General features: G+C 41.5%; 2 protein-coding genes across 12 annotated transcripts in view; one reads left to right on the top strand and one right to left on the bottom strand.

The window, feature by feature from the left end:
• The window catches only part of CHID1 (chitinase domain containing 1), a 127,492-nt gene extending 112,714 nt beyond the window's left edge, over positions 1-14,778 (top strand). For 4 of the 5 annotated variants that reach the window (XM_042884545.1, XM_042884540.1, XM_042884542.1 and 1 more), the window contains 5 exons: positions 862-985; positions 7,298-7,531; positions 9,985-10,051; positions 11,394-11,555; positions 13,217-14,778. The gene's annotated coding sequence lies outside the window, so the exon portion shown is untranslated. The remainder of the gene's footprint in view (positions 1-861; positions 986-7,297; positions 7,532-9,984; positions 10,052-11,393; positions 11,556-13,216) is intronic. The other variant, XM_042884544.1, reaches the window with a different exon arrangement.
• TSPAN4 (tetraspanin 4) overlaps positions 5,212-27,334 on the bottom strand; it is a 397,360-nt gene continuing 375,237 nt past the window's right edge. For all 7 annotated transcript variants that reach the window (XM_042884548.1, XM_042884552.1, XM_042884549.1 and 4 more), the window contains 4 exons: positions 21,964-22,065; positions 14,130-14,261; positions 12,583-12,666; positions 5,212-9,768 (listed from right to left, as the gene is read on the bottom strand). In XM_042884548.1, coding sequence (XP_042740482.1) covers positions 9,700-9,768; positions 12,583-12,666; positions 14,130-14,261; positions 21,964-22,065 — 387 coding nt within the window. In that variant the 3' untranslated portion in view covers positions 5,212-9,699. The remainder of the gene's footprint in view (positions 9,769-12,582; positions 12,667-14,129; positions 14,262-21,963; positions 22,066-27,334) is intronic.

Below are 27,334 nucleotides of genomic sequence, written 5' to 3'. Positions count from 1 at the left end.
GGAAATACTGAAATAAAAATCATATTGAGCTGTGTGCTATCAGTAGGGCAGACAGATGAGATTAGAAAACGGCTGCCTCACACTGCTGCCTTTTTCTTTTTTTTAACTCCTGGCTGGGAAATTCAGTGGTGCTTCTGGTTCATGTAACACATTTCAATATTAATTCGTTCTCTGATAGAGATCTGAGTGGTCCCACTGCAGATGATAGTGTAGACACAACGTGATTTATTTGGGGATGTCTTCAGAGAAACTGAAAGGTTTGAGAACACCTTCATTGAAGGAGATTACTTTTTCTTATTTATACAAGAACTTGCCAGTGTGAAAGGTATCTGGAGTTGCTTTACTTGTGTACACATTTCTAGGGATTATCTCAATTTCAATTTAATTTGCCACTTCACTTCACGCTATAAAACTCTCAGGGAATCTCTAATTTTCAGTGAGAGGTCACTGGATGAATATGAAAATGAAATAAACTTACATCATCGGAGCTGTGTTGTGTGAATTTCTGTTAGCGCTTTAAAAGAGCTTCTTGTGTAAATAAGGCAGCAGGGCACTCAGCTACTTGGTGCTAGGTCTGGTTGTGTGACTGAACACCCGGACATTTTGTGTGATTGCACTGATGTTAAGGAACCTTCTAACTTGCAGGACACTGTGCTCCATGAGAGCCAGTGATGTGTCAGCTGTCATGCGCTGAGTTCTCAAAACGTCATGGATCTCAGCAGTTTTCAGATGTTTAAGCTATATATAAATTCGCCCTCACTTCTCCATAGATTGATCTCCTGGGAGGCCAGGAGTACTGAAGGCTGGAGGAGATAAGAGAAATCAGTTTCTGTACTCCTTGTAACTGTTTTCATCATCCAGGCCCTTTCCTAAGCTCTGTGAACCTACTGCATCAGGGAGGGGAGCTGATGGAATTGCTGTCAGAGTACTGGAAGAGGACAGGCAAGCAGCTGGAATGGAACAACAGCAGGATCAAAGAGAAAAGGTGAGCAAAACAGCACTGAACACTTATATGCATACTTTTGACCTTGTATACTAAGGATGGGGTTGATGACTGCTTCCCATTCTCGGGTGGCAATATCAGCTGCAGTGCCTCTACTAGGAAGTAACTTGTATGAGTGAATGAGGTGGTAAGACTGTACCCAGGGATCAGCTGATTGCTCCTGACTGCAGCATCAGTGAGACATCGCAGATTTTCTTACGTAGATCTGACTTGTGGCATCCACAGACAAGAATCCATCACCTGCACATTCACACAAAACTCAGAACTTCTCAGTCTGCTAAATCACACGGATTGGATGGGATGGTTTGTAGAGAGACTTTACTGTACTGTGTACTTTACATGTACTGTGGCTGAGATTCAGTTCTGGGAGCATCTTTTTGTGCTTGTTGTGAAGGGCTTACCGTGTATTTCATGGGATGCTGCTCCATTGTGCGATATGGTAAGGAAGAACACTGCTCAGCTGACTACAACTGCATGCCCAGCTCTTGGGCAGTTTCCATTTTCACCCACATTCTGCATCTGTGGTTTTTGTGGGGGCTTTTTATTTTTAATATCTGTTATTTTTTAGTGTCCCTTTTCTTCCTTGACTTTCTTGGTGCAAACATAAACAACATAAATTGGAGTCCTGTGTCATCCTTTAAAAACAAAGATTGCTTGCACTGGAATATTCTGATCCTCAGAAGAAGGTACATGCATGTATTTCTTGAATGTACATTAACTCTTGATTCCGTCAGCATGGGTGATCTCCAGGAAGTTTTTTAATTACTCCAGTTTTCCATGTGATAACAATTCCTTTAAACATGTAAGGACTTATTTCAAAGAACGTTTTGATAGTGAAGAATGTACTGTGTCACATTAGCCATCTGTGGTGCACAGTTGGACATAAGAAGGTGATTAATAAGGAAGAACTTGAATGCACGGACTTCACAGGATAGAAATTTAAAACTTCACTTTTTATCAGCACCAAATATCAAGCGGGCTCCGTGACAACAAGTTGTACTTCCAAGCTGGTAAGTTATTTAGTTTAGGGAAAGCGAGTGGGTAATGATACGACATTCATTCAATTTATGTACTCCTGTATTTGCATTTGTAGATCCCCAGTGCCTTCAGTTGCATACAGGTCTGAGTCCACAATTTCTGTTCTTCCCCAGAATGTAGGACTGCTTTCAACTATGAGGTTTAGGGGCATCTCTGTTCTTGAAAGGCCAAGGCCACAACTTTGCTGCTCACTGGAACAGTCGAAGTGCTTCTGACTCTGGGGGCAAAACATTCCTGTTTCTCTTTATAACATACTGTCAAGTTCCTGCAGCTGAGCTCATAGCATTAAGAATTTCCCCAACAGCCCTTCCTTGCTTTTAGCCCCACCCCGCCTCCTTACTCATCTAATGCCAGTGTCACTTTCAGGTAAAGCTCCTGCAATTGCAAACCAGTAGCAATTGGTGGTGAGGAGGAGGGCTATGTGATGTCCTGATTGTAAAGAATCATGGTGACTTGGACTGTCATAAGCAGCATCTGGTATAGGTACAGTGAGGGAAAGAGGGGAGCTTCCAAGAAAGCGCCAGAACCAGCTCCATGCTGAAATGTTCTTTTCCTAAAGAACTGCAAATGCTTCATCTTAACTCAGTCCGTAAATAAAATTAACTTCCTTGGTGGGAAGGAAGAGTTCAGTTCCTTCAGAAATGAAAGCACAGTGGGATTTCGGTGTAGGGCTTTTGTTTGGTGGATTTGTTGGGGTAGAAGTTATCTGGACAGTTAGCTTTGCCATAAGGAAAAATGTGGGGATGACTACACTGCTCATCCCCTCAGTACTGTGTGGGTGCACGTGAGCTTTTCAAAACAGCAGAGGGAATGTTTGTGAGCTGAGGCTGATCAGTATCTTGGGTGCTATCAGAATTATCTAATTGTGTCCATCAGTGACTGAGGAAAGGCCTACATGGAGAAGGGAGGTGAGGTGCATCTGAATAGACTTTCACAAACCGGTTCCCGAAATCCCTTTATTTCTGTAGTAATTTATCTCCAGGATGAGTACTTTACACTTAAAACTTTTCTCACTGTCAGTATGGGGAAATAAATACATAGGCAGTACATGTTAATAATTGCTTTTTATGCTATACCTTGTACAAAACTTACTTTGTTTTACAGATATATACAACTATATATTTTCTTTTGTTGCCTGTGATTCAAACCACATCCTGTAATAGTCCTGTGAAAACCTAGTGGGAAGTTTCTACTGTATAAGGGATCCCATGCTTTTAAATTATTCCTTTAACCACTGGTACAGGGAAGTCTGTGTTAAGCAACTCTGTCATAACAAAATGTTCTGCCCAAACAACTTCATCAGAAACGGTATCAGTGGATTGGACATCTCTTCACTAAAGAAACATCCACTGTGAGGCAGCTTTCAAGAACCCCACGTTGCCCTCTCACTTGCATTGGTGTAATGAATGCTTTCTGGCTGTTTGAGAGAATGTAAAATGAGGGGTTTGGCCAGGTCAACAAAAATCACCATTTCTAGTGAACAGAATAACATACCCATGTCTATAAGGAAATAATTTAAAAAAAGCAAAAAGCAAAAAGCAAAAAGCATGGCCTTGGGTAAAATGACTTACATAGACACTGCTGGGAAACAGCCTTTCCAATTGCAGTTGCTTGGTAAGTTACTAACGATAGATTCTTTGTCTTTTTTAACATACCAGAAAGTAAGAAACATATAGGGCTCTGTATTTTGTACTTCAGATGTCTCAAGCCAAAAGTTGGGATGAAGATTTATAGGCTGCCCTTAAGTCTCTTTGGAAGCATTCTCTGTACATTCTTGTTTTATTTGCTACCTTTAGCTTGTTTTCTTTTGTGGCCAGTGCCATGCGGACAGAAAGTACTCAACCTATACAGTGAGTATAATCAGCTAAAGCTGAAATTCCTGGGTTGTGCTGAGTACATCTGAGAGAAATAAGCAGGATGTCAGCTGAAATGTCAGCTTGTTGCCGACTGAAATAGAAAAACACCTGTCTGTGCTGATGTGTAGTTCAGGAAGCAAAGACAAGTGAACTAGGATAGCTGCTGGGGAAGGTACACTGGTCTTTGAATTCTGAAACAATGGGATCCTCGAAATCAATAGTAATCTGTATTTCCCGGGTAAAAGCCTTAGTGGGGAAACAAATTAGGCCGTAAAGGTGATAGAGCTGCTCTTTGCCCACAGATTTCCATAATATTCATTAAATAATATTTCAGCATTTCTGAAGTATAGACCCAGTGGTGACTACGTGAAATTGGAAGGCAACGCATTAGAATACCTCTCTATATGACAGGTTTTTTGTGTGTTTTTAACATACAGTGAAATTCATTGTTACAATGTAAGACTGAAGTGGCAATCTTCTCAGAATTCAGAAAAGGACTCCAGCTGTGGTCAATGAGACCATCTAGTGGTGCACTTAACAGGATGAAGGAAGTGCAAGGAATGCAGGCCTGAGGGTGGAAGAAATGTCCGCCAACTTTGTGAGGTTTCCTGCAACAATCTCCAAGCTGTCTGGTTCTCCATTTTCACACCGTGTCTATCTACCCTTTCATTAGTCTGCATTGCTCAGAAGGCACCGAATTTAGAGGCGAGCTCACTTGTGAATGTGTCTGAAGGGTGCAGTAAATCAAAAAAGCAGTGTCAGACAAGGTACTTGGCTAAGCAGAACTCCTTTTGATCTGACACAGGAGATCAGGAGTAGGAGTCCCTGACATTCCATTGTAACACTGTCTGGTGTTAATTTCCTCTGTTTTCCTAAGTAATTTCTGAGTATAAGCAACTACCTCAGAAAAAGAGAAGTTACTCACTTTCAGAATTATCAGTGACAGATGAGCTCTACACACAACAATTGGTTTGGGGTGTGCAGCTTTTTGTTACATTATTAAGCCTGATCCCCCAATATTTTCTGAAGCGTTACCTGTATTGACTACCACATAATTTCAGATTGCCCTTAAGAGGAAACAGAATGGAGTATAAATCTACCTGGCAATGGGTAAGCTGCGTAAATAAAGAAAAAATCAATAACGAAGGATAGAGCAAATCAAAGACAGGTAATGAGAAATGACAAAAACAAGTATGCTGCTTTTTGTTTTTTTAACTCATGTACAGTGCGTGTGCTGGCCCACCTTTGGCTAGGCATATACTCGTATAGCTGGCAGTGTAGTTTCTTAAAAGGAATACAAAAGACATTCTGTTGTAAAGTTTAAAGAATATTTAATAATTTTTTTAAAAATAAAATGTATATTTTCAATTTTGTTCTGTATATGAATGCACAAAAATGTATAATCGTTGTTGCAGTGACAAAATCCAAAGAGCTGAGGAGATCTGCCCACTGTGGTAAGATACAGGTGACAATCTAAGAGAATTCACAATGGAATCCAAACACAATTTCCCATAGCGAGTCCTGACTTGTTTTCTTACTGTGAATTGCCTAAGTAGCTATGAAGATCATTCACACATAGCACAAATCCTTGTGGACAAAGTTAATAATGAGTTGGGTTTTAAAATAAATGCCACAGTCGACATTTTTTTTCTTCCTCTTTTTTTTTCCTGCTTACCTTCAGTGCCACATTTCTATCTAGCACAGCAGTGAAGCCGAGTGGTAAGTGAAGGGCATTAACTTCTTCCATGCTGACAACCTCCTGTCCTGCCTATGAATGGAGGAAGAAGCAGCCTGAAGCCACATGCACTAAGGACTCTAATGGGGAAATGGAAATCAGCTTGTGAGCAGTGAGGGGGTTGGGTGGATTCACGCTGCAGCCAGATAGCTGATGCTGGAAAATGTATTTGTACAACTCCGGTGCAGTTTCTCCCTCTTGGTTTTACAAATCATACATACAGTGCTGCATTCAAATGGTGATTATTAAATGGAAGAATAAACCTGTACAAGTTGATGTAACTTGAGGGGAAGGAGTAAAGAAATACTCATAGAATGCAAACTGGAGTGAATTTCAGTGATTGTGCACTATAATATGTTAGAGCTAAATAATTCTGTGGTACAAGCAATACAATTTGGCTGCTGCTGACAGTTGCTGTGCAGGAAAATAAAAAATGTTTTCTTAAATATACATATATATTTCTTATAATTGTGAAGATGAAAAGCCAGAAGTATTTTGGACTGACTCTAAAAGCTAAATCCTGGTCTTGCTGTATTCAGGTCCAGCTGTGCACCATATGCCTTCACATCTTGTTTTTAGGCAGAAAGAGCAAGGAGTTTAAATCAGGAGTTCTCTGCCTTGTGCTCTTTGTTGCCTTTGGTTCTGTCTTTAAATGTATTGAGCCCTCCTTCACGTTTAAAAATGAGTGAAAATAATATAAAAGACCTTACTATGCAAGTGACAAAAACACAAAAGGAAGCAACTGGAATGACTTCTGTGTTACTCTGCATAAATGCACTATGAGCACTAGGCATTACGTACTACAGGGTAATTGTAATCAACCAATTCCATGTCAAGTTTTGTACATTTTTTAGTACATAATACGGAACAATCTGGTTTTTCTTTTTAGAAAAAGAATTGCTGCTGTTACACAACACAAAGCAGTCTGACCTCATCAGGAGGAAAAGGATGTAATGCTTTTGAAAAGAAATATGACAAAGCTGAGGCGTGTTATAGTCAGTATGTTCAGAAGTTTGAAATTGGATTGTGCTGGTAATGCTTTAAGCACCGTAACATCTGCTAGACCTGCATGAAGAGAATCAATAACATCAAATATAGAAAACAGTCCAGTTCAAATTAGTGATAAGTTGCACCAGCACCTCTATTGGCAGTGAGTTTTGTTGGTTTTTTTTCAGTAGGTGCTGCTGTTGCAATAGGTTTTACAAAGTGAATGCTTTCATACTGTCTGTAGATACATGTTTTTGAAAACTGAGGCAGTTTGTCTTGTTGTAAGGATGCCTAAAGTGTCGCACATGATTAGAGGGAACCAGAAAACACAGTGTGTCTTCCCTGTTTCTCATTTTGTGTTCTTACTTCTGTAGGTGTAGCTGAAAGTCTGCCTAGCAGTCTGCTCTAAGAGTTCAGCATGCATTACTGGGAGGCTCACAGGATGAGGCCTGTGATGTCTTCTCCCTACATCTCCATCAGGCAAACTGATGAGTGTTGCCTTCTGCAGAAGCTCTGTTGCACAACGGTTTGCTCTTATCAGCTGAGCCATCGGGCCTGCTGTCAATCTGTTAATTTTTAATGGCTGGGATCACTACAGATAGACTTGTCTACTTTTATCTTTCCTAAAAAATCAATGTTTTATTAATGTGTTCATCATTCTGTTGTGCTGCTTTTCAGTGTTGGAAACTCAGAGCTGTCAGCAGAAGCAAACAGTGAGTACAAACTAAGAATCACGGGAAAAACTCACACATGGTACATCTAGGCTACAGCTGTTTGTCTGCAGTTAAGGAAAATGGAGAGAGAAAGGAAAGGAGAAAACTTCTGCCACTGCTCCAAGAGTGCAACTGTTGACAGCCAGCCTGGGCTCAAGAAGCAAAGAGCATCAAGCCCATCGTGATTACAACTCCACAAGTAAGTCTTGCTCAAGGCACAGATTGTCTGTACTCACTGGGATACTCACTGTTTAACTTCAGTCACATGTTGTCCTCATTTGTGGCTTGCTGGCACGGTAATAAAAGCCTTTAGTGGTGGTGAGGCTGTTATAGCTTGTGATTGGGAAGCCACATGATACATACACAAAAGTAGTGCATTACTTTCACTTTATTTTGCACAGCTAAATGCCCCATGCTGCAGGGGGTGATGCATAAAAGGGGGCATAAATGAGAGTTCGACTCATTGGTGGTGCAGCTCCAGAGAAGGGTTACTGCTAGAGCTAAGGAGATGTTCAATACTGTAGGTTGGTGAGGCCAGCTTTACTGCTGGAAATTGCCTTAAATCAAGGTAAGCAAAATGTCACTTGTGACTGAGAGCTGCTGTTGTAAGCACCGAAGTACAGGTTAACTTGTGTGCCTGAGCTTGATATATGCTTCGTCTGGCCCAGTAGAAGTGGATGCACTGGGCTTTCTGTGAAAACAGGGCACTGTGGCTGGCTCGCGTCTCCAGCTGAGAGGTCCTCAAAAGGCTGCCTGGGGGGGAAGCAGGCCAGGTGGCTTGCTGTGATAGCCTGTTCCCTGCTATCTCCTTTCCCCAGGATGCTTCAGCATTACCTGGAGCTGGGTGCTGACAGGGAATTGTTTGAATAACAGGAAGCATTTAATTCTTCAGATTCTACAAGGGTCCTGTATAAATTACTTCAGTTACTCAAGCAGAGTGGGGAATGGGACAACCAGTGTGGCTGTTTCTTGGCAAAAGGAAAGCAATGACTTAGATTTCTGCAAATTCCAGAAAGTGTGGGCGTATTGTAGCCAACAGCCTTTGAAGCCTGGAGGAGGGAGATGGGTATGAAAAGCACAAATGTGAGATGACTTCAGTTCTAACAAAGACTGATGTGCCTTGGCTGTTGTAAGCATACAGCTGAAAAAAACCTGCTAAGCATAAAAACATCTGAAGTCTTAATAACTCTTAGAAAAATGAGCAATGTGCAAAGATTTTTCCTTAGCAAGGAGAACTCTATCATACCTGCAGATGATGATATTTCCAGAGTAAATTAATGAAATGGTGACATTCAGGGAAGGAACAGCTGACAGCATAGTACAAATCTCCAAGCATGGAAATGAGTGATATTTTTTGGCAGGCTAACTTGAAACAGAGATGATAAAAAATAAAATCATAGTAGAATGACTGAGGAGCCCACTCACAAGTTGTTTACTGAAATGAAGATACAGCTGAAAGTAATTACTTGTTTCCCAAAGGTATAACCGATAGTGCCTCCTACAAGAAATCCTGCCTGGTTTTTTCAGTTGGAATGTAAAATGGGACAGAAAGGTTCCCACCTTCTGAGATTACATGCTGGTTATTTTCACCTCCTTTCAGAACAGTGTGTGTATATGAATCTAACGTATATTATGAATCTAACGTATATTACATATCCAGTCAACTATCACCTATATGCCACTGGCAATTAATAACTGTTCAATACTGTTTTCCCTTAACAGCCAGATCTCACTGTACAGATTCAGATTAAAAGCCTGACTTTGCAGCACATGAAATTAAAAATACTCCTTTAAAAGAACGTATTTCTGAAGATGATCCTCTCCTGGCTACAAAATCATCTTGAGATACTTGGATCAAAGGCTGCTTGCTCTTGACATTTTAGCTGTGTGCAAACTGTAGTAAAATTACACCTGCATTCAGTGCTAGCTATTCTGTACCTTCTTTCCGTGCTGAAGAATGTACAGTTTCTACACCTTCTCTTCCAGACTGTGAAATGCTGGAAGGCAACCTGGCAGGTTTCACAGAGGTTGTGTCAGTGCAGTCTTTTCCTAATGCTGGTTTGCAGATGTGCCCATCAGCAGCAGCTTCCTTTTGCTTTGCTGTAGGCCACAGGAAAGGAGCCATGGCTGTTTGCAGGTTTTCTTCCATTCAAAGACAAGGCTGCTTCTTACCTGTGCCAGTTCAAGTACAGAATCTTTCTTTTCTTCCTCCTTCAATAAAATGGGGTGATTCACAAAATCTCCAGAAAGATAGCATTATACACAGTTTATAGTACAAAGGGGGGGAAAAAAAGGTCAGAAGAATGAGCATGAAGGAGTTTTCTCCTGTGTCCTTCGGAGGAGAAGCAAAAAGACTGGGAATGGTATCTATGCACAGTAGGTGTCTGCCTTGACTACCTGACAATACATGGTCATTGCAAAGGTGAGTCCAAGAATCTAAGAGAGAAAGAAATAATAATCATTTTTCAGAGAGATAAAATCTATTGAAACCAAAGAAAACAAAACTAAACAAAGAGGGAGAAGCATGCTTACACTGGTTTTGTTCATGCACAGAAAGACACATCACACACTGCTTTTCCTGCCAGCTCATTCCTTGCTTCTGTTCCTTGTTTCTGCCTGCCTTTTATCCTTATCTGTATTGCTGTTTTACAGAATGAACAATGAGGGCACAGGAGCGCTGATTTCTCCATGGAAAGCAGTGACCAGATACTAGGAAGAGGTACATTGAAAATAAATGTTTGAATGTCTTTTGTTCAAAAATGTTTTATAGTAGCAACCTGCTTGGCTGTGGGGCTGTGGTTATCTCTGTAGCCGTTGTTTTGAAAGACAAGCAGTTTCATCTCTGACCCAAAGGACGCTGTGGTTTACTTTACTGCACTTTACTTTTCCAAGCATGTGTGTGCACAGATCCCTTTGGGGGAGTCGCTGCAGACTGTCCCTGCATTAATCATAGTCATCAGTAGCTCATCAACACTGTACGTGTCTTTCCTTCTGCTCAGGCTGTTCAAGAGAAGCAGCAGGCAGAGGTGGCTGCTTCTCCCAGCCTGAATACTGACCTGCTGCGTTGCCTCTGGTACAGTAAGTCCTCAAAAAAGGGGATGAGAAAGACCATCCTGTTTTCCTTCTATTTGAAGTACTTACTTACACTAATTGCTTACTGCTGTTCCTTTACAACAAACACTGCTGTACAAATTTTCATTGAGATAAAGGTTTGCCTGGTAGAATTTGTTGGTGTGAATTCCATTTTAAGCACCACATAAATGTTAAGGCTTCCTTAGGTGGTAGATACCATCTATGAATATTCTTGAAAGAATGTGAATTATGCCTATGCTACTTCATAAATAAACAACAAAAGAAGGTTACGTAGTTGTTCATCTTTGCTGCCCATGAATACCAAATAAGCGGTGAGGCATTGATTAGCTGCCTTTTGGAAGTAGTCCCTAGAACAATGCCTTCTATTTCCCTAGTAAAGGAACACCTTCAGGGACAGCTGTGCAATAAAACCTGAGTGGCTGAATGTGTTACACAGTTTCCAGCATGCATGACTGAAGAACATTCTCCCGCCACATCTGCTGTACATCCTTCAAGTTGTGTCACGGTGTCACTCTAACTATAATATCATTAACATGAAAAACAAAAGCTGTCACGTACTTAGGGCCATACCAACCACATCACAGCAACAACAGAGGGAGCGCGGTTCATGTTAGGTGAGAGTGGATCAAGTCTTTCATCATCAATTACATTCAACCACACAGTGCAGTTCAGCACAGACTTTGATGAAGGCTTCTCTGTTCTGAGGTATTTTCTCTGTATTTCACAGCACTAGCTGGCAGCATTAATTAGCATTTTTAGATTGTCTGAAATGTTTTCTGCCATTCAAAATTAGTCAGTCCTGCTGGTCAGAAAGCTGGTGTTTGCTCTCAAATTCCTTCAACATAATCAAAGTCAGTGAAAAGGAAACCTCCATGGTCTGCTGAGTTTTTCATGCATCTTTTAAAGATTCCTTAAGTGCTGGATAGAAGCTTAAAAGTCTTTTTTTTTTTTTTTTCTTTTTTTTTAAGTGTGGAGACATGTTAACAACAGAACCTTCTTACATTGTCTCTCTGCCATATGACCTTGCTGCATGCACTTACCTGTTTCTTGAGCATATCTGCTTAAAACATTGGAAAACAGAACAAAACTGTACTGAATTTGGGCCCACAAGGAGTCAGGCATTTGCACTGGTAAGTTGTAGCCATGATGTACAAGAAAGTAAGACACGTGTTATCCTGCTTAAGCCAATGTTAGAAAGAGCACAAGCTGAATCCCAGTTTCTGACCCCAGATTCTCTCTTGCTGCTCCAATATTATACCATGCAAAATTTAAATTAATTAATGAGTTAATTTGGAGTAAATCTAGCTTAGTGATGCCATCCTTTTTGCTCATGTGTTGACTATGAGAGAGAGGTGCAACTGTAAATTAAACTCTGTCTTCAATGTGGTGTTCAGGAGTGGGACCTTATGCTATATGGGGCTGACAAACAGCTGTAAGTGCCAGAGTTCTAGAGCAGCCTTCACATACTTCAGGGTAAGCATTGTAACCAGCATGTCTGCACTGGGACCAGAATCACCATTGCTGGATTAAAGATACATACAGATATTTAAGAGAATTCTGCACTGGTGACTGACCCTTCTGTGACCAAAGTTAGGCTGGAAGTAACTGCAAGTGAAAATCTTACTTACAACTCTGTGCCAGTCTTGCTTGCTTTCACTGAAATTAATTGAAAAGGAGTATGGTTTATTGGGAAGGTAGAATTATGGTAATACAGCTAAACTTAGAACTTACCCTGGAACTTTGAATGGGCTTGAAGACTTAAGCTACCTTTAGGCTATTTTAACATTAGATATTTAGGCTAAGCTGACTGCACTCTTTGGAAAATTACTGGAAAAACACTGGTGCTCTAAAAGACAGCGCACTCTACCATAATTAGGATTCTGTCTTAGGATGTTGTGGACTACCTCTTCATTAAATCAAGTGTGTGCCTTAGATAAACCACTTGATAAAGTGATGGTTCTTTACAGTGCTTTATAGCACAGAAAATGTGGGCAGTATTCCCAGTCCTGTATCTCATTCTAACAGAAAGAAAACATAAGAGAGAGAGTTTTAGTCTAACGTGCAAAACTTGGAATTACTAAATTAATATTGGGCAGACTGTCTGCTTGCTATTTGGTTCTGAGTACTTAGGATTTGAAAATCAGTATTACAGTGTACCTGCACCAGAACTGTGCACAATCCAAAGATCCCCACTGCTAGTAAGTTCTCCTGGAGCCATATTTTCACTGTTTCGTAGCAAGGCTGGAATAAAACAGAATATGATATTAGCCATAAATACACTGCTGTACTCCCCTGGGAATATACAGACAGGAAAGAGCGAGATCACACAAAGCTGCTGGGTACTTCATCTTGGCACTACTGGAATGAATACAGTTTCTGAATACATTTCTGATTTAAAAGCTTAAGCATGGAGCACTGACTGTAATGCCACCTCCAAATCACTGCACAAGCACTGTTCCATACAAACTGGGCCAGTGCCTAAAGATGAGCAAGCACTGGATTCGGGGCACCTTTCCCCTCTAAAATCCAACTAAAAGCAGTTAGAATTTTAGAACGAGCCTTTCATTTATTTTCCTCCATGTTTCAGGAAAAGCTTATCATGTAATGTATATAATAAAAAAAATATGCACATGCACACATATTTACATACTATATGTACGTGTACATATATATGCAATCAACATTATATTAGACATCTGCCTAAATAAAAGTTCCAGTGAGAGCTGTTCAGTAGCTTCTCCTGTTGCACGTGGGCTGATTTCTTACCATTTTCCATTAATTTAAATTGCAGTATGAGCATTCCTCTGTTGTTTTATTTGTGCTTTGAATTCTGCAACAGCTCCAACCTCATGTTTTTGGCCTGGACTGGTGGGATGAGAATTGGCCTAAGTGAAATCTTTCTTTAAATACTATGCTTTTCTCTGTAAGAAAGAAGTTGTGTCCTGTGCCCTGTAAATGTACTTGGGCAAGAGTGTTCTGCCTTCAGTTAGTGGCTTTTACAGCATGCATCAAGGATTAATGCCTACCCGAAACGTGGTTTCAGCCTTGTTAACCTGCTCTGATCACCTTGGTACCCTGAATAAAATGCAGTAAGAACTTTCAAGTCCTAAAATTGAGAATTTGATTTGGAGCCATATTTGGTTTCAACTCAGCCTCTACCACTGTCAATCTGCATGCACGAAATCCCACGAAGAACAGCCAAACACTTTGTACTTCCTTTGCAAAGCACCAGAGCTAGCAAAACTTCATTTCATTTCCACTTCATCAGCTGGCCTTGCCCCACACCCCAGGCTTACCTGCTCACCTTGCCTCATGACTGCTTAGGCCAAACAAAGCTACTGCGATGGCAGCGCTCCTCCAGGCTTGTGTTAGATGTGTGAGCAGCTATTTGCCTTCAACTTAATCCAGTAGGTGGAGTGGACAAAAACATTCCTGTCATTTTTCAGCTTAATCTAGCTAGGCTGTGCTCCTGATCAGTGAAAGTATTCATCTGCAACATGAAACAACAGCTCAGAAAGCCTTTAAAGCCTAGAAGTATTTGAATGGATGGCTTCATTGGAGGTGAAAAGTCACAGCTCAAAGTAAGCCTTCCCACTTAGAGATGATCAGGGCTACATCACTACCTTATCACCTGCATCACTCTGCAACCATCTGCCTGCCTGCCCTTTCTATGGAGGCTGCTGAGCTATTGGAGAGCCACTCACCGCTTTCCACCAGGTCCCTGGGGAATGGAGTCCACAGTTCTCGCTGAATTCCAGGCAGCAGGAGTCCGGCACCCGGGTTGTGTTGTACACCTCAAACCAGTCGGTGTAGTTTGAGACTCCACAGCATCTGAACTGGAAGAAGAACCAAGGCAATACTGTAAGGATGATTTGTCACTGGTGTCTGCTTGTTCTGAGGCAGTGGAAGAATCTTCCATGTCTTTTGTTGGATACAAACTGGACCTTATTCATTGCACTGAATTACACTTGATGACACCAGAAGGGGCTTGACATTTTAAAGAAACGTAGTATTTCCTCAGCTTTACCAACAGAGACTAATGTGGCTAATGTGGAGACCAGAAGCAAAGGCCTTATTTGCAGTGGCAGGACACTGCAGGAGCTGAAGCAGGACAATGCCAGCCACGTAATGAGTTTAAGAGTGACTGCACAGGATTATGATGATCATTTTTATTTTGCTGACAGGAAAAAAATATTTAGGACACAGATACAGTATCCAGGAGGTAAAGGAAGTGTGATCTGTACTGCATACTATTTCTAAAATCATTATTTAAGTTAACGAGGCAAACTTCTCTCTGTGCTGATCATCTCTGAAAGCCTTTGTGACTCAGTAAAAGTTTTGTTTCCAACTCTTCTCTCTCGTGCAGCTCCTTAATGTTGCTATTTGGTATTACTAAGTAATGGGACTTCAAGAATGCACACAGTGATGCAATACACAATGACCACATCAGTGCTAAATCTCAAGGTTTGTTACATTTGAGTGGTGGGATGCAAGTGCACGAAAGGTACGAAAAAGCACAGGGAATGGCTCTGTGATCATCTTCCCCTGTGGGATCTGTGATGTGCCTGTGATACAAAACAAGCGAGGATCATTAGCATCTAGATGTATACACCATCTGCCTCTCCTGTGCTAACTCAAATGTATGAACTTGTAGGTATCAAGGCACTTCAGCACTCATTCTAATGAGTGAAACAAGGCAGCCCGCATGGCTTTATAGGCATGGGGCTGCAGAGCTCTCAGCTACAGGCAGCACTTCAGACTTTTCCAAGGCTATACCAGCAACCTACTTGGCGCTGAAACAACTTGCCAAGGTCTTTTTTTTTTTAAACCTGATTGTATCTGAGCCCATCCAATATTTTTCACTTCCATACACAACCTTTTCCTCATGTTTCTGATAACTCATCATCACGCCAAGTTCAGCATCAGCAGGACTTAGGACCTAATTCAAACTCTGGTATTTTACACGGTCCCAGAGAGAGTTTTCCCTCTGAAATAATGGGTTTTGTGGGTATTGAGGGGCCGGTCGCTGTGCACACACCAGAGCTGCCATTCAACACCAATAGAGGGCAGGGGTGTCACACGCTGCCTTACTCATCCTACATTTCTTCAAGTGCCCACAGAATGAGGCCCGTGATACAGCCATTTCAGTGCTCACAGTGCTGAGGTTTTTCATCCAAATGAACAAAATTCAGATTTTTTCTACTGGAGTAACACCTCCCTAAGATTCTGCCCAAAATTCTTATTTGGTCCGTGGCAGCAATCAAGCCTTAGTTTGTAAACTCAGAAATGAAACACTCACAAGCTTCCACAACATGACTCAGAAGGGAAAGAAAGTGTGTGACTTTTTTTTTCCTTTACGTTCCTACACACAAGGCAGTAATTCATGACGAGAGGTCCCAGAAGCAGATAGGAGCAGTATGGAACACATGCCACATGTTTGAAGAGTAAGAGTTTATCTGGAAATCTTACAAGAAGTTCTCGCAGGATGTCATCATTCGCTATCAATCAGCTCCTCGGATAGATGGAAGTGACAGACAGCCTGTCTGTCAAGCAAAAAACTGTTGAAAACGTGGCTCAGACATGATGCAGAGAGTGAAACAGTGAGGTCTGAGGCATCTGAGTGACATTCTGGCCAAACACAGGTGACACAAGTTTGCACGGATCGGAACTGAACCCCTTCTCCCCATAATTTGGCATGGATGAAGGTTTCAAAGTCTGACAGGCTAAGGTAATGAAGTGTAGGTTTTGTAGTCTTGCAGCTCAGCTGAAGGAGTTGAGAACAATTGTTCCTATGGAGCCTGCAAAGCAGACTGTGGCAAGGTCTAGAATTGGGATTCCTAACAGTGTCAAACTCTCCAGTAAGCCAAAAGGTGGAAACAGGAGGCAGAGACAAGTCTAGTTTGGCCTAGTCTTGGTCACCCATTCCATGCCAGTGCAGGTTCTCTGTATAGTGTATAAAAGCAGAGGATTAAATATTGCTATTCACCTGCACAGCTGACAGATAAATCCCAGCAAGAGGAGAAAGGGCTAAGAAGAGATCAAGGGTGAGAAACAGAATGAAGTTGCACAAGGTTTGTGGGACTGGAAGAAATAATGATAACACATCAAAGGAGATGTCATGCTCTTGGAAAACACAGAAAGGACGAGCAACGGAATTAAGCAGTGACTCATACAGAATCCTAAAACCGAATACCAACACCACAGAAACTGGAGGGCATACAGGCAAGTAAGCAGTATTCAGTGAAGACCAGGTCAGGTGAACAGTATCTGCAGGGAGCACTGACCCATGGCAGTAGGTCAATCAAGAGGCAAGAACAAGGAAACGAGCTGCAGTGGGTTTGAGTGAGTCACCAGCACAGATCCAGATCGAAGCCTAAAAGACAATTACAAACTATTTGTGCTTATTTGGTGAATCTAGACTGAGACACTTCAACAAGGGGCAATTTTCAGCAAATGTCAGATGCTGTCTCGAAAACAGCAGTAATTTTAGGACGCCTTGACTCGGGCACCTCAGATCATTTGATGCTAGGGCTTGTAGCTGTGATAGAGCATATGTAATTAGATGTAATTGTGCACATCTGCATGAACAAATGCAGGTACTTACAGCACAAGGTGACAGTCAGGTAGGAGACACACACACACTACACACTCTCTGAAACGAGCAGAAATCTTGTCAAATGCCTTTGTGTCGCCAGCCTCCTGCTACTGAAAGATTCCAGGAATACTGATGTGAAACACTGCTGTTTGTTTCACATGTTTCACGTGGGATGTTCTTTCTCCTGAGATATCAAACCACTTTTTTTTTCCCCCTCCTTTTAACAGTGGCATCGATCACTCCCTTGTATTGATTCCGTGGGCTCTGAAGTGGTGCATTGGTTCCCAAGCACTCAGGACATAGGGCTGCTCAGCCCAACGTGCTGCTGCAGTGTTTTTTCCAGCCAAACTGCATCCAGTGGCACTCTGGTCTCTGTGCTGCACTTCTGGAATGCAGAACTGCTTGCAGATTGCTTTATTTTTGCATTAATCAGCAATTATTGCTTGGGATACCTAGGGCCAGGAATTAATGTTAAACACAACATTTCTATCTCACTGCAGTGGAAATATGAAGAAACAGATTACTGTATGGATTTTATTGGTGTTTAATACCAGCCCTGCATGTGACAGGGGCTTGAAGCTTTATGATCTTTGAGGTCCCTTCCAACCCAAGCCATTCTATGATTTTATGAAATTCTAAATAGGCTTTTTTTTTTTTCTTTCTTTCTTTCTTTTTTTTTTCCTACCAATATCTCATAAGAGCAGACAGGTTGGGACAGGGTTTTTAAAATGAATGAATAAACCTGACCGTGCAGACACCCAGTCCTTGCCTCGGTCCGGTTTTAGCAATTACTGATTGGTTTTGTGAATATGACAGAGCAGGAAGGACAGGATAGGGTGCCCTTTTCCACCATCACTGTAAAAAGTAATGAAAAAGATAATTACAATTTGAAATCGTATAACGTTTAATGGATTTCTGGGATTACTTCAGCTGTTATGCCACCGTATGTTTTGATCTAACACTGAACAGGGTGGAGGGAGATCGGGTCAAATTTTGTTCTCAGTTACGGTGGTCTAAACAGACTTGAAAGGCATCACACAGCAATAAAAGTGAGCTGAATTTGCTCACTTTGGTGAAGCTAGTGCTTTTCCTACATGCTCCTCAAATTACTGCCTGGTTAGTTAAAAGGAGAACTGTTCCAATATTGATCACAAAATTGTTGGGATGAAGCAACATTTTAAAAATTAATGCCAGTTTCTTGTTTCCTAATGATCTCCACCTGGAACTTCACCTAGTCCTGGCTGGTGAGAAGCATAATATAAAATAATATAATATAATAATATAATAATAAAGCTGGTCAGCGTAACTTACATCCTAAAACTATATTTTAGTCATGTTTAAAAAAAAAAAATAAAAAATTGTATGCTTTTGTGGTCTTCACGATGTGCAAAAGTCACCTGCTCATGCAACAGATTCTTTTACAGTTTGAAGATCCATTGAGATAAGGCAGTGAGTTTGGCAAGCTGAAGGTATTAAAAGGAAATCAATAGTGTTCCAATTTGAAACAGCATCCTGATCAAAAGGCTGAACAGCACTGCAGAATGAGTCTAGAGCTTTCCGTATAACATGCATTGCAATGTGTGCATGTGTGCAGGTGAGTCCTACTCTTTCACTGGTAAAGGAACAGAGCCAAACCAGTAGTCCTCCTGACACCTGGGCCTTTGGGACCTCACTGTTCCCTCATTCCCAGTTCCTTATGATGTGTATCCTTCTGTTCAAAAAAGAAAACAACTGTTTAAAGCACAAAAGCTTCAATGAAGAAAGGCCTCCACAAGAACAGAAACAAGATTGCCAGAACCCAGAAGAAACACAAGAATCACCATTCACAAGTGCCTGTGTTTGCACCAGATAGCCACATTCTCTAGCTGTGATCAGCTATTCCCACAAAAACCAAATGGCACCTGCTCTGCGTGGTTCTCCTTCTCTATGGGGAAGGTGCCACACACAGGAGGGCATGGTCTCTAAGCTACCAGGAGGATGCCTGAAGAAGTTATGGCCCCCTGTGGCTGAGTGCTTTCACCACAGTGCCATCTTCCTGCTCATACTCAGAATCATTAACATTGCAAAGAAAGGAGTGTCAATGAGGAGGGGAAGGCAAAGGAGGATCACGTGTTCTCCTACTGTCATGCAGTATTTTACTTTTTTTCTGATGCTCCTGTTGTGATGCAATCCACATACACACACAGCCCATGGCTCAACCAATGACTGATGTTTACTGGGTCCATGAAAAGAATCCGTGCTGAGACATTCTCCTGCATGGCAACACGATTAGTTCTAGTGTGGGGTTTTTGAGAGCTGTCTTTCAGGAGCCAGAATGAAAACAGCACTTCTGGGCTGGGACCATCCCTTCCTGAAGTCCCCTGTATGCTCCTAATCCTCCTATCAGTGATTACACTCTACTGATTAGCAGTGTAAGAGGTACCGATTACTACTGAACACAAAAAATAATACTTGGCATTTACATAGTGCTATTCAAGTGTAAAGTGCTTTACATAATTAACCATGCTGGGATTGCCTTCACTACACCACTGCAAGCCTATTCCAAAATACTTTAGAAAGATACACGTGAAAAACTACCATGCAGAGCAGTAAATATGGATCTCTGGGAGCATTTTGCTTTTGTCCTCAGTGCCAGCACTGGGAGCATGCTGACTTTAACACTACGTCAAGACAGTGCATGGGAATTTCAAAGTTGCCATGTTAGGAAAGAGTGATGTACCAAGGCTGTAGGTGGTACTTCCCTGCTATCTTCTGGGCTCCCAAGAACTAGCTGACATCTGAAACTCAAAAGACCCCCTCTACACACTAATAGGTTTCAAAGGCCAAAGGAACCATTAACATGATCTAGCATCGTCTGTAGCAATTCATACACCACAGACTTATCAAACCCAACCTTGTTACTCAACAAGACCATTTCTTTTAAAAAGAAACCCTGCACACCTCAGAGGAGGATCCAGCATCCTGCTGCACAATGGCATCTTACCATCAAATATTTCTATGGTACGGTTTTAGCTCTCAGATCAATAGCAGCGTCCTCTGCTTTCAAAAGCCATTTCCCTTCCTGTTCTCTTTAAGGACTGTAAGTAAATCACTACTTCATCTTTTGCTGGTTATAGAAAGCATTTGGAATTTCTGACCTCAAAGTAAATCTCCAAAGTTCTGATTATTCTGGTGCAACTTTTCTCTGTCCCGTTCAATTTGTGAACATCCTGAAAAAAACTTGGGTAGAGAATTAGGCATACCTGAATACACTGATACACCTATTTTACAGAAAGGAAGCAGGAGCATGGGTTTTATGTCCCATAAATCCCCCACATAATTCCTTTCCCCCCACATTATACATAAACTATTAACACCTGTTGGTGTATTAATACTTCAAATTTACTGTATTAATATTTCCTTCAAATATCTTAGTAAATCTTATTATATATTAAAGTTAGGAGTAGAGCTTCTGTATTTCGTTTGAAATAAGCAATTACATTAACCATTTTCTCTGTTTCATATGGCTCACTGTTGGCCCAGCACTTCAAAACGTATTTCTCTTATCAGGAGTTTAGACCTTCTCCTATCCAGTGATGATATTGGAAGAGAAAAATATGACCAAGTTTTGCAAAATGCTGAGTCCCCTTAATGATTAATAAAGGAACCTTCCCCATACAATTGCTGGGATGCAGGATGGGAGAGCTTGCTTGCTGGACCTGAGCCATTTTAAGAATTTCACACACAGCCACTCTGCTGCACTCAATGCAGACAGGGCACATAGCCCCAAAGACAGACATAGATAGCAAATCAATGCTTTGCTTCTGGTAGTGACCTTGAACATTTAACCTCCCAAACCCTTCCTTGGCTGACTGCAGACTCCTGTTATCTGATATTGGACAGAAGAGCACTTGTGAAACTTCACCACCATCAGACTGAAAGATGTGCAGTTCAGGATTTCAGTAAAGGGTAAACAAGTGGGTTTATTGCACCAGAATGTGATAGGTTCCCATCCATCACCTTGAGTAATTCATACAACCTTGGAAGGATGGGCAGAGGTTGTTTAAGACATCAGAGGCAAGACCGAGCCCTGCATGTCTGTACTGTGCTAGCACCTCTGGAAGGAGAAGCTCTGAGAAAGCTGCATGAGATTTTCAGGGAGAAACCAAGGCAGCACGAATGCTTTTTCCTACAGCTGAAGGAAAGTTGAAACGTGTTCTTAATCCAAGGAGAATTACTCAGATTAGAAAGATCATACCCATGAGCATAACTGCACTGAATATGAAAAGAGAAGGACAGAGCTAATAAATCTGGACTGCAGGTGATGGCATTTCCTCAGCAAGCTGGACAAGGGCAAAAGGAAAAAGGCAGCTATGGAGTTGAGTTTTGCCTTGTGAGACAAATACCAGCAGAGCGTTGTTAGAGAATTGGAAGGATGTGACAGTGATGGTAACACAGCAAAAAGTGTTCCCAGCCCATCTGTGATGGAGAATGACTGAATTCTGATGGGAAAAAAAAATGCACTGACTGTAGGAGGAGGCTGCAAATACCATGGACAGTTTCCATTTTAACTGCAATAAAAAGGAGACAAGGCAGAAATGAATTGTATTTGAGGTGTTTGTTATCACGCTATCATTGTTCACTCCAATATCAGTTATCACTTTGACTTTAAAGAGAAGATTTGCTGTTTGACCCTCTACTCTACTCTCTGCACAGCAATCAAAGTGATATTTAGGTGTCAACACAGTACAAATATTTAACAGAAATAAGCTATCCCGGCCGAAGAGAAATAAACAAAATGAACATTTGCAACAGAAAGCATTTTAGTTGCTAATGTGCTCATGGATACGAGGAAGAGGTTGGTATGGGATCCAGGGGTTTAATTAGGTTCAAACACAGAATATGCTGTTTCAGAACCCAGAGGGTAAAGAGGAAGGGAAAATAAATAAATAAATCAGACTTACATCTGTTTGAATGATGCTCCATGCATTAGTTAGGCCGATATTTCCATCTGTCCCATACAAATGAAGCCCTTTCTTCAGATCCCGCTGAGCATACTTGTCAATCTAAAACAATAAAAGACATAAAACTCAAGGTTTGCTGAGTACAACATTTCAAAATCAAAGTGCAGGGACAGAGAGATCTAAGACAACAGTCAGATACTGAAACAAACAAAACTGGCATTTCTCCTGTATAACTGTTATCTATTACAGGTATCTGAGTTTTGTAGGGAACACGAGGAGCTCCTATTCAAAGTTAATACTCATGTTTTCCATTGCAGACCTCCAGAACATCTTTTCCCTTGTCATTTAATCACCAAAGTGCCATAGAGAGGATGTAAATAATAAATGGATATTCACAGTTTAACCTGATGCTTCTGCTGGAAATGAAAAGCAATGAGTTGCGCTGCTCATATATGCTTATACTTTCCCCCTTCCCTGTTCCACTGGGTGCTTCCCAGTGCTGGTGGTCTGATGGACAGCAGAGGTGTGGCAGGAAGGAGAGGCAGACCTGTCCCTTCTCTATCAGTCTGCTATAAATTCAACTGACAAATACGGTGCCACTCAAATCTTTTTGCTGTGACAGTGAAAATGATAAAATAAATGGACTATTTGCTTCATGTGGACAGTCTAGGTTAATGCACACTCCTCTTCCATATCAGAGAACAGACACATAATGGGTCCTTTACTGAATGCCCCTCAGACAGCAGCCGCTCCAGCTGAGGACATCTAAAATGAAACCAATGCTAATTTGGAGTTAACAAAGGGCACAGAGCGACTCTTCTTCTACCATACACCAGGATTTCCCATCGACATTTTTTGGTCAGAACTGGTTTTGTTTGCTCCAGGAAAAAAAATTGGATGCAAAACATTTCCCACAGTGTAAAACAGGATTTCTGAACCCTTTTCATTATTATGGGGTTAAGCGTAATGTTGCTCAATTAAGAGGGTAAATGTAAAGTTACTCAACCACATGACTCCACAACAAACTATGGCCTCAAAAGGTCATCACACCCAAAAAATCTCTGCTTGTATGCACACAGGTTATGTTTGGTGTCTACAGTTCTTTCATTCAGTTTCTGGAAGTTAACTACAGCCAAGATGAGCCACCAATAAAATACAGCTTTAGGACAGTACATGAAAAAGCTACCTCTTATTCTCAATACCTTGATAGTCTCATCTACGACTATCTTGAGCATTAGGTGCTGTGCTACCACTGCAATCACTGTGTAAGCTGCTTCTGATTTTATGCAGAGGTTATACACAGACACTGGAACATTAATTAGAAGAGAAAAGCAAAGCTGGGAGCTATCATTAAGCTTGAGGTTAGTTGAGAAAATTACAGGCAATAAATGATAAGCTTATATGCGCGTGGGATTCCTAGTCTTCCTTTAAGAATTAGACTGAACCGGGTTTTAGCTCTTCATATACCCTCAGTGTACATCCCTGCGCCTTGACTGGACCTGGTCTCGAGCAGAACATCAATTAGGATGGACAGGCACAGTTGTGCCGCATCTTCAAGAGAAGCTTGGAAATGTAGTTGGTGTCCTACAGAGGTACTGAGATAAATTGATTGTTGAAAAACTAATTCAGAAAGGGACAGGTGAAGAGGAACAGCATGGCTGAGGGCAGTATCTAGCTATTAGATTTATTGCCTTGAAGACAAAAGAGAAAGGTCTACTTGGAATATTAATTTATCACACTTAACAAGATCTGCCCTGCAAATTGAGAGAGCTGCACATCAGCCCACCATTCCCATCACCACTAATCTGGAAGAAAGGGGAAGAGGTCGAATGAAACAGTGATGTTTCCCTGAAATCCAAGTGGCAATGGCATGCTACCAGAAGGATGCAAAACATGCAGTCTACATTTCTACACTCAAATTTTGCTTGTCAAACCAATGCAGTTCCTCAGCATGGTAATCCTTTTACCTGGGCTCACAGGCTGCCCTTGTTAAGGCAATCTTCATGCCCTGCTTGAGATCAATAATGTTTAATAACTTACAATCAGCATTTATAAAGTACTTCAAGATCAAAAGTAATGTTTTGTTAGTTCGTGTGTGCTGTAACATGGTCTCAGTAGATTGCCTCTACACGCATTCCTGCTCTTCCTTTCTACCTGCAGAAGACTCACTAATCAGCAACCTGCAGAGAAAAAAAAAAACCTCTTTTCCTCATAAAATTAACCACTTTTCCTGGCACAAACAGTGTTCACAGTATAAAATTCTTGCACAACTAGTAACAGCTTTCCATATTTCAGAAACTGAGGAGAATTCTACTCAAGAAAACATATATTTCAAGACCAGTTCCCTTGCTAGCATTTCAAAGCAACAGCATCAAATCCCTCAACATCAGTTTGTGAACATGGTATGGCCCACTATTATTATTTGTCAGTTTAGAAATAAGGACTTGTTTGAATCTTGCTCAGAAGAGGATACAAGTGTTTTATAATCCCACACTATACGTGTATCTCATTTCCTTCCTCAGATCTAGGCAGTCGAGAGACTGGTTGCAGCCTCGAAGGAGACAGGCATACAGATGTGAAACAGCACCCCTGGATCTCTTTCCTTTATTATTCTATGTCCACTGACATGGAGAGCTATCTGAAGGTCTTGTAGTTTTATGTATATATACACACATAAATATACATAGCTTTATGTTTGAGTGACTACAAACGTAGCTTTTCACCCAGTTCTTCATGATTGTTTCTAACTGATCTTCTACCCAACATGCTCTAAATGCACCACAGAGCACATTCTCTGAAGAGCAGTTGATTTAAAACCTTTCTCAAAGAGCTGCTCCTCAAAGCACTCCCACTCTCCTGTTTACTTATGCTAGGGTCAGAAGGTTGTTCAGCATCACCTGAAGCTTTCCACCCTGCCAAGCCGATGAGGCCATGCCATAACTCTTCCAGCTCTCAGTATGGTCTGCTTGCAGGGATGAATTCTGCACTTCTCTGATCTACAGTGGGGATCCAGAAGCAAGGGTAAAAGTTTTGACCTGCAAAAGCTCTTACAGATGCTGATGTTCCCACAAGACAATAAAAAACTGCCAAAATTGATTTGAAGACACAACCAATTTGGTATAGTGAGAAAATGGATGTGAGAGTTACTCCTTGCCCGGAGCACAGAGCCCTGGCCATAACTTTGTGCAGCACAACGGGGGCTGAGCTCTTTTGCATCAGGAAGAATGGAAATGGGCCTCAGCCTTTGGTCTCCTATCACTTGTGTCTGCAGCAGGGGTACCAGCATGAAATACCACACCATTTATGCCTCCTCTGCTTCTAGCCAGCTACACAGAGCCCTTTTCATGCGTGTATATCAACTGGTCAATCTTGATACCAGCAGCCTTGGACTTCCAAGGGCGAACGCATTAGACAGGATCCCTACTCTTATTCAGGCTACGTCTCACACATTGCTCACATGTGTTTCTCCTATTAAGAGCACATTAACCTTTGCTTGAGCAACCTGCCTATGAGGCTTTAAGAGGGATATTTTTTCTTACCTAATCGAAATGCTGCTTGAAGTTCCAGACATATGAGTCCTACTGGTTTTGACCAGGGAGGGTTAAGCAAAACTCAACACCTACTTCTGGAACATGGCTGACAAATAGTCCTCCAGATAACTGTGCTTCCTGTTAGTCTAGATTTTATTTGCTTCTCAAAATATTTTAATAGCAGGAACGTTTAAATATATCTTTACTCTGATGCAACTGTATATTTGATTTAAATGAAAACTCACAAAACACTCCCAGCTGTCTCTTCTTTTGCCTTCCATTTGAGTTTTTCAGAAAGTGATCTTTCTGAAAATGAAAAGCTGCAGCAGAGTGATTCATCAAGTCTGCTGGCAAATGAACCCACCCAGCATTCCCCAATCTGTCAGCTTCTCTTGTTTGTCTCTGTGCTACCAGTCCTTAGCCCAGCAAAACAGCTCTCACAAAACAGAGACTGTAAGTACTTTGCTAAATATTCTGCAATTGGAATCTGCTGTGCTCTCCCGTACACAAGCCATGTCTTTCACAAACTGTACCTCTTCTGGAGGAGCACAATGAAGCATAATAAAAAACTCTCAGCGGGCAAACCATTACCCTAAATGAGTTGTCTATTTTTAGTCATGTAGAATACCAGAGATTTCTATAGAAAGGTTAGACAGCAAGAAGCTTTTATCAACCTGGAATTGAAGCAGAGAAAAATTCATTTTCTCCTTCAGATTCATCAGGCAAATGATGAGAGGAGCGAGCTTCCACCTGGCACCACTTCCATGTGAATTCCTACAACTTCTGACTTGGAAGTCACATTGGACTTGTATTCCTGTTTATCAACACCGTTAGATTTCAGTGTTGGTTCTGCTAACAGAAATTTACTGTGTCCTCCTGCTTGCTGTGAAAATGAACTCACTACAAAGCAGTGCAAAAGCACCCGTGCCAGTGGGGCACACACATGACTAGCACTGTACCTCAGGTCACTGAAATGAGCCTGACTATTTTCCCACTGAATTCCATCAGTCCCTATTTTGGCTCTTAAATATCAATATATTAAAACACCTTCCAAAGACCTGTGAATAAATTCAGGCCAAATTTAGAAGTGGTTTCCTCTTAATCTGTATTCCTTTGAGATAGCTACTTAAGCTGTAGCAATTTCTCTCACTCTGCCTAAATAAAAGGCTTGGGAGTTTATCTACTTACTGTTACAGCATGACACGGAAGGCAAATACTGCTCCCAAAGAAGCCCAGTCCTCTAATTTTGTTGCTGATAAGGAGGAAGTGCTTTGGAGCAAAACTTCTTGGGCACAGAGGAAAGTTGTATCTGTGCAGAACACAGGTCTTACCAATACTTACAATTAGAGCAATACATGCCTTTGATTAAGCTGAAGCCATGGCAATACTAAAGAGGCTTTGGCCAAAGCCTTTCCCCTGCCCCAGGACACTGAAGGGAGGGGGTTTGTGCATCCCTCTCCAGAAGAAAGGCCAAAAGGAGCCTTGGGTATTAACTCATTTTCAACTTGCTACCAGCACGCAACTTGTATTCTGGCACAGCCTTTAGGCAAAGGCCAGACAGAGGATGCCAGCAGCGACCCCTGCCTGCTAACGCACAGGTAAATAGAGGCTTTTAATTTCAAGCCTCACTGCTTCCCTGCCACATCATGAACAAAACATTGCACTCAGCTCAGACTGGCCAAAGCCACTCAGCAGCATTTCAATATAGGTAAGTAAATATTTCTGACCTTTCTGGTGATTGCTTCCCCTGCCTCTCTGCCTCTCCACCAGGGTAGGAGAAGCCACAAGAAAATGACAAAATGTCCAACAGTTTCCCATCAGGCAAAACTTTAAATTTAATG

This window comes from Lagopus leucura, unplaced genomic scaffold, assembly GCF_019238085.1.
Source record: "Lagopus leucura isolate 7727_CA_CO unplaced genomic scaffold, USGS_WTPT01 Super-Scaffold_100044, whole genome shotgun sequence".
Lineage (NCBI taxonomy): Eukaryota > Metazoa > Chordata > Aves > Galliformes > Phasianidae > Lagopus > Lagopus leucura.
The sequence above is the reverse complement of the archived record's forward strand: the minus strand, read 5'-3'. Positions and strand labels throughout refer to the sequence as shown.